We start from the raw sequence: 7500 nt of genomic DNA, 5'->3' as shown, positions 1-7500 counted from the left end.
AGCCAATGTCCATGTGTGATTGCTTAAATTTAAATTCACTGAAGTAAAAAATTCCACCCTTCCATTTCACTAAACGCATTCCAAGTGTAGCATAGCCAAAGATGCTTAGTGGCCACCATGAAATTTTTCCCCACTACCTTGGAGCTTTCCCCAATTGTGGAAAGTTCCACTGGACAGCGCTATGCTAGGCCATGAGAAGGTTTCCTGTTTCTTAGCCTGACAATGGCTTAAACTTAAACTTGAGAAATCTACGGGCACCTGAGGGAGGCAGTAAAACATGAAATATTTTATCTGATTGGCTGTCCACTGCTTGGCATTTAACACAGTTATAAAAGCCACCTACAGGATAACATGGAAGCTTACTTTATTTACTTGTCTGTTTATCTGTCTGTCTGTCTATTTTCAGGGCAGCCCAGGTTCCAGAGGTGCCCCTGGGGAAGATGGGGAAAAGGGCTTCCCAGGGGATCCCGTAAGTTATTAGACTTAATTAACTCTGAATTTTATCTCAGTACAATTCTGAGTGACTCCCTTAGTCTTGCCTACTGAAGTACAGGCAAGCGTTGGCCTAGGCTGGGACCGTTGGTGTTTGTTACCTAGGGCTTTTTATTTGGGGGAAATCTGTTCAAATCTGATATGGGCAGATTATTTGAAAAGCCCAGAAAGGGGATCTAAAGTTTGATCACCTTGAGTTCAAGGCCAGCCTGGGCTCTATAGCAAAGTTCAATGTCCACGCTGATAAAGGAACTCCCTCGCTCTGATATTTCTGGATTCTAAAACATTTCTGAAATCATCTCCTAGGGCAACCCAGGACGAGACAGCACCAGCAAAGGCCAGAAGGGTGCCAAAGGAGACCAAGGAAGACAAGTAATTGGGTCCATATTACATAGATAAGTCGGCTAATTCTGTTTTTGAGCTAAATACATTTAACATGGTGTATAAACAAACACCCTCCAAGTCATCTATAGTTAAAAGAGAATAAGGCATGTCTGAAGTAGACCATACTTTTGGGGGCATTATTAATTTTCAAGGAAGTGGCAATATACTTCATTTGTCAGCATTTGCCTATGTCCCATCGATATCTCTGTCCTGGTTGTTAGCGCTGTCCTCATGTGGCCATCTTACCAACTGTGTTACTGTACAGAAAGGCTGCAGCATGACTCCCTGATTCTGCTGTCTTGATAGCATTTGCTGTTCTGTGTTGATGGTTTTATTACGTACTCAGGACTAATAACCTACTTTTGACTTACGATTTTGGGGAATTATTGTGTTTCTAGGGGAGAACTGGGCAGGAGGGGACACAAGGCAGTCCTAGCCCCAGAGGAAACAGGGTAAGTATCTCTCAGACACTTGTTTCCCTTCTTATCCCCTGTGATGGACACAGAGCCATGGAGATGATCTGTGGCTGCTGAGACAGCACCCCTGTGGCTGGTGCATTCTGAATCTCAATGCTGTTGACCTTTTGGACCTGAGAAGTTTTTCTTATGAAGGACCATCCTGTACTTCATAAGATACTCAACAATGCCCCCAAACTCTGCTCTTCTGCCTACTCATTTGGGACATCCAAAATTGTCTATATCGAGTAGGTGTGGGAGGCAAAAGTCATCCCTGACTGAGAAACACCGTGCTGCAATCTGCCTTTACCTTTCTACTTTCAAGCTGTTTCTGAATGCCTTGAAAGAGAGCCAATGACTTGAACACAAGCGCTCTTCTCTCCTAACTTAGCATCTGGGAGTTATGTCAGAATATTATGGACTGGGTAAATGGAATCTCATGCTCTTTACACATTGAGAAGGGAGGGAGAACACAAATGGCTACTTCCTGAATGGACTTGTAAGCACTGGCTACTAGAACCAACTCATTGGCAGTCTGGAGGCCCTATTGTAGCTTATGGTGTCATGTGATATCAAGTCTACCTACCCCCCAAAAAGAACATTTGATTTCCTTCCATTTTTAATGACCAGCCAAGAAACCACCTCACCCTTTGTGAATTATTGAAGTTAGAGATTATAGTTCTTTACTTTTCTGGTGTGGAGGGAGACCGTTATGTACTGCCGGTTGGCCTAGAAGTCACACTGTAGACCAGGTTGGCCTCAAACTGGCAGAAAATCCTCCTCCCACTGCCTCCCATGTGCTGGAATTATAGCTGTGTCCATCACACCCGGCTAGAGATGACATTTGCATTCAAAGCTCCTCCATTTCATGCTCAACCCAAATGTGATAACAGAAGAATGTTGAGAGCCCTGGTCTTGGCCCTAACTTGTTCCGGGGGAATGAAAATCCTTGGCTTTCTTTTCTGAGTGTTGGATTGTTCTTATCCCTTGAAGGCAGCAGTCTGCTGCCCCCCCCCTTCTTTTTCCTGGGAGGTTGCATTTGAGCCCATCTTGCCTTTGTTTATACTGAGTGGCAAAGATCCCAAGCCAGAGGGGCTGGGCTTGCTATGCTTCTGGGACCATTCCCTGGGACCCTGCCTTCCCAACTCAAGAGGATTCAGATGTAATTGGGGGAAGCAGCAGAGCAGTGAGAAGAGCTAAGTGTTACACAGTTTAGACATAAATGTATCTGTTGGCTCAGGAGAAAAGGGATTTTAGTTTGAAATTGGTTTATAACTGACACATAAATCATGCACTTAAAAACAGAGATGTTGGGGAGCAGGGTTGGGATGACTCCTTGGACACACTAGTCAATGTCTTTAAAATCACTAAGGACAGAAGGACCTTGGCTCCTTCCCCATCTTTTACCAATTCTCTAGCTTTGTAACTTCTTTTCTTTGGAATTAAATAAGGCAACATTCATATTCATGTCCATAGTCAAGCAATCTGGGGCTTTTCTACCCTCTCCCCCACATTTCCAACACAGGCCAGAATTCTGTCATGAGACTCGGAACATCTTAAGTGGAAAATGGATTGTAAACAGCACAGCTCAAACCCAGGCATGGGCTCCCCGTGTGACTGAACTTCAGCCTGTACAAATTAATCATTACACTAGCTGTTACTAAAACAATGGCTTAACACACTGACAACCACACAGGAGGTCACATTCCAGGCCCTTGGCCTTTTGGTGGTCACTTACAAATAGTCCTTATAACATTTGTATTTCTAATCCGTCATCCATTTTGTTCCAGGTCCCGATCTAATCACTGTCAAATACTCATTTAGAGAATCCAGCTGATGGGTTATCATCATTATATCCACACTATACACAAGCAAATCAAGGTGGCTTGGGTAACTTGCCCTCAGTCCCAATAGCTAGTAAGTGACTGAGCTGGGATTTGAGCTTAGACCATCTCGATTCAGAGTCTATGCTCCTAACCGCTGTGTGAGATTTATTATGTAATCACCTTGTGCCACCTATACACAAAGCCACTGAACTAAAGGCAAAAGAGTGTGCTATTTCTAAGGCCCTCTTATGAGGCCGGTGTTGTACAAAGCTACTATACAGAATGAACATTATTCTTCCTTCTGGCCTTTCTTCTCTGCCCACCTCTTTTTCTTTCTCTTTGAGACAGGGTCTCTCTCTCATCCTGTAGCTCAGGCTGGCGTGGAACTTCCTATGTAGATCAGGCTGGTCTTGAACTCAAGGTCTTTGTGATTGGCCTCTCAAATGATGCGATCATAGGCTTGTACCACTATGACCAGCTTATCCTTACTTTCTGTTTTTCTTTTATTTTTCATTTGTGTGAGCATGTCCATGTGATATGCACTGGCCCTCCAGATGCTCGTGAGGCTAGAAAGTGTTGGAGTTACAGTAGTTGTGAACCGTCTGGTGTGGGTCCTCTACAGAGCAGCACACACCCAGCTGGGAGCCACCTCTCCCCTCTCCTGGCTTCTTCCTGGAGACAGATGGTGAAGTCATGACAGCAGTATCCTCCACCTTCACTGACTTTTTATCTTCATTTTCCTATGTCAAGAGCATCAACTAGTCATAGCCAAACAGCTGACGAGTTACTATGAGTAACTTCTCCCAGAGGGATTTTAAAAGTCTAATGCCTGGTGGAGTTGACATTTGGTTGGATGATTTATCCTAAGGAGGTGGGCAACCGAGAGAAGACAGCAGTTCTGAAATCATTCCCACATAATAAAATGAATAATTGCAATTGTTTAAAATAATCACAGTTGGTTATCACAATACAGTGTGGACTGGTGGTTGAGAGTGTTCCGTAGCCATCTCAGTGAGAATGATGTCAGCAGATTTTATTGCTGTAGATTGGGGAAAATAAGTTAGGACCTGGGGCCTGAGGCATTGTCTCTCTTGGTTCTTCTCTGTTCCCGTTGCTTGCACTGGTGACATGCACTGCCTCCCAGAGAGGTACAGATGAGTTGAGGACCAGCCTTGCTTTCTGTGATAAACCTAATCAGTGGCATCTGTATCACACAATGGAGCAGCCAGCAGCACCCATTTCCTCTCTGAGGAACCCTCCTGAGCTAGACTTCATGGGATCTGTGTGACTTACCATAGTGCCTAGAAATTTCACTCTGCCCTGGGCTCAGCACACAATGCTTTGTGGGTTTTCAGGGAGTGAAAACTATTTCTTCAGGGTGACCCAGACCTCCAAACAGCCCACTCGATAACTGTCAGAGGCTGTTAGACTGGGGCAAGGTTACAGTGACTTTTACATTGAGTTGCCGTCAATCCCCTAAATGTTAGTATGCAATTAAAACACCCAATGTGAAAACCTGCCCTGCCAAGGCCCCCGGAAACCCTCTATGAACAGGAAATGGGAGAGACTGGTTTGCTTCGGGGACCCTCTGTCTGTCTGGACACTGACTGAAGCCTTGCCTTCTATGTTTCAGGGAATGGAAGGCCGGAGGGGACCCCGGGGTCCCTCAGTAAGTTTTCTTCTTTACTTCTTGTCCTCTGTGGTAGGGGACTGAGGGCATTTCTTCTGTGTAGATGGTGCTGGGTAAATAGTATTTGGAGGGTGTTGTGAGGATGTCCAGCCATGGCCATGAACCACTGTTGACTGGGAAGCATAAGCAGCTATCCAGGAAGCTTCCTGAAATGGTACAGGCCTGACTAAGGCAAAGGCTCCTTCAAAAACACCTCCCAACAAACAAGCAGAGCACATGCAATCCCAAACATTGCACCCTTGACTCACTGCTATGTGTATTGGAAGCAGCAATGCAAGAAAGTGAAATTCTTGCCGCTTCTTATCTTTTATCCAAATTATTATTAGCTATATATTCCAGGCATTCCTTCCATGGTTTTCTTCTTTTAAACTTGTTTCTAATTAGCATGCAAAGTATTTGGTATCATTTGTGTCATTTTCAAAGAAAATTTGTGTCTTAGTTACTGTTCTATTGCTATGAAGAGACACCAAAACCAAGACAGCTTATAAAAGAAAGCATTTCATTGGAGGCTTGCTTACAGTTCCAGGAGGTTAGTCCATGACCATTGTGACAGGGAGCATGGTGCTGGAGCAGTAGCCAAGAGCTTCATCCTGATCCTAAGGTGCAGGCAGAGAGAGGATGACACTGGGCCTGGTGTGTGTTCTGGAAACCTCAAAGCCCATCCTCCGTGACATACTTCTTTCAACAAGGCCACACCTCCTGATCCTTCCCAATCAGTTCCATCACACGGGAACCAAACGTTCAAATACATGAGCATATGTGGGTCATTCTCATTCAAACCACCACAGTTTGTTTGAGTCAATTGTCCTTCCTGCTCCCATATTTATGAAAATTAGAAACATGCTTGTGTTCACTCCTGACAGTTGGAAAAATAAGACCCTAAGCAGTGTAAGGGCAGATGAACCAAATGATCTACCTGGGAACCATGCAGAGAAAATCTTAACACTGAAAACTCTTTTTTCCTTAGGGGGAAGCAGGAAACCTGGGGCCTCAAGGTGTACAGGGACCAGAAGGACTGCAAGGCCCACAGGTATGCTAGGTATTTCATAAATGTGGGCAAATGGTGTGGAGCCATTCTAGTGGGAAGAAGACAGGTAGCTCAGTATAAAAACACACAACAGAGGGGCTGGAAAGATGGCTCTGTGGCTAAGAGCACATAATACTCGGCTGAAGACTGGAGTTTAATGTCCGCACCCAGGTGGAGTGACTTACAAGATCCTGTAAATGCAGTTCCAGGGGATCTGATGCCCTCTTCTGGCTTCCTTGAGCACTTGAGTATGTATGTATAGACACACATACATACACATACTTAAAAAAAACAAACATTGAAAAATATATTCAACTGGCAAAAGTTCAACCATCACCTGTGCATTTCCCATCATGGGAGATGATTCTGATTTTTTATTTTGTTTTATCAAACTTGCTCAAACATTTGCAGCTCATTAATGAGTCTTGAGAGGCAACAAATGTGCTCTGTGTTCACCTTGCATTGTGCCTAGGTATTGGTAAGAATGAGTAATTAACAGCTCAATATTATTATTATTATTATTATTATTATCATTATTATTATTATTATACACTGGGTTGTTGAGGGTGGCTTTGGCACACCTGCGTGTTGAGTCCCTGTGGGTCCCACTCCATGTTGAGCTCGTTTTAAACCTGGACTTGTCCAAAAGAGTCTGTGTAGAAATGCCCATTTTTAAGGCCTTTCAAGAACCTCATTTTTCTTCTAGAAAGTTTGAGGTTAAAACTAAGCTAATTTAGATTCTCTTGAGTATTTCTGAGGCCTAGTACTTTCTCCAGGTTGGGTAACCAAGGGATCAATCTAGACTTGTCCAGATGTTGTAGGCTGGGTGTGGCATGACAGTCATTGCAGGTGCTCTGGGATCCTTTGACGCTAGTGACTTGAGAGTCAGTGACTTCTAGCCTCCCCAGCTATGCAAGAGAACTGTGTGAGACCTACACATGAAACATGGCAGAGAGAGAAACTTTCGTTTGGCTGGCAGAAGCCTGCTACCATGTGTTCTTTAGTGCCAACTTGAAACAATGGATTCCTGTATTTCATACATTGAGAAAGCATGCTGGTCCAGCAAACCATCGCATGGATACATCCAATGGTTGTTTATCTCTCCATGGGTTTATTTCTCCCCCTTTTGATCTATTTTTATTTCTCCCTGTAAAAAAAGGATGAGACTCTTATGCCCAGGCAGGGAATCCCTTAATAAGATCTGTGCCACTGTGTCTGGGCCTGTCCCTAGTTATTCTTCTAAAAAAGACTTATCTCCCAGCAGGAAGGCTGCTTGGAGGGTAGACCATTGCTCTGCCTCCACGGGGGTGTTTCAAAAGCATCTACTAAGAGACTGAGTTTCACTGACAGGGTTTCACTGACATCACGTTGTATTTGTTGTTGTTGTCATCACAAAAAGGGGTCCAGTGGAAATCCTGGCGAGAAAGGAGAAAAAGGAAGTCAAGGATATCAGGGGCCTCAGGTGAGTGACTCAGAGACATTGGGGTCAATGACTCCTGACTTTTAGTTTGCTCTTACTGCAAAATGCCTTAGTGTATTTTATGACATATATGGAACGTTTATTTCATTTTATTGAGTTACTACAGATACATTTTTAGCCCAGCTCAGGTCCTTTGTACCTCGCTG

The 7500-nt window shown here is 44.1% G+C and overlaps 1 protein-coding gene across 1 annotated transcript in view; it reads left to right on the top strand.

Annotated features, from left to right (window-relative positions):
• Col6a5 (collagen type VI alpha 5 chain) overlaps window positions 1-7500 on the top strand; it is a 118596-nt gene that overhangs the window by 35125 nt on the left and 75971 nt on the right. The window contains exons 17-22 of the mRNA XM_035444235.1: window positions 407-469; window positions 799-864; window positions 1275-1328; window positions 4791-4826; window positions 5815-5877; window positions 7274-7336. Coding sequence (XP_035300126.1) covers window positions 407-469; window positions 799-864; window positions 1275-1328; window positions 4791-4826; window positions 5815-5877; window positions 7274-7336 — 345 coding nt within the window. The remainder of the gene's footprint in view (window positions 1-406; window positions 470-798; window positions 865-1274; window positions 1329-4790; window positions 4827-5814; window positions 5878-7273; window positions 7337-7500) is intronic.

This window comes from Cricetulus griseus, chromosome 4 (genome assembly GCF_003668045.3).
Source record: "Cricetulus griseus strain 17A/GY chromosome 4, alternate assembly CriGri-PICRH-1.0, whole genome shotgun sequence".
Classification (NCBI taxonomy): Eukaryota; Metazoa; Chordata; class Mammalia; order Rodentia; family Cricetidae; genus Cricetulus; species Cricetulus griseus.
The sequence above is the reverse complement of the archived record's forward strand: the minus strand, read 5'-3'. Positions and strand labels throughout refer to the sequence as shown.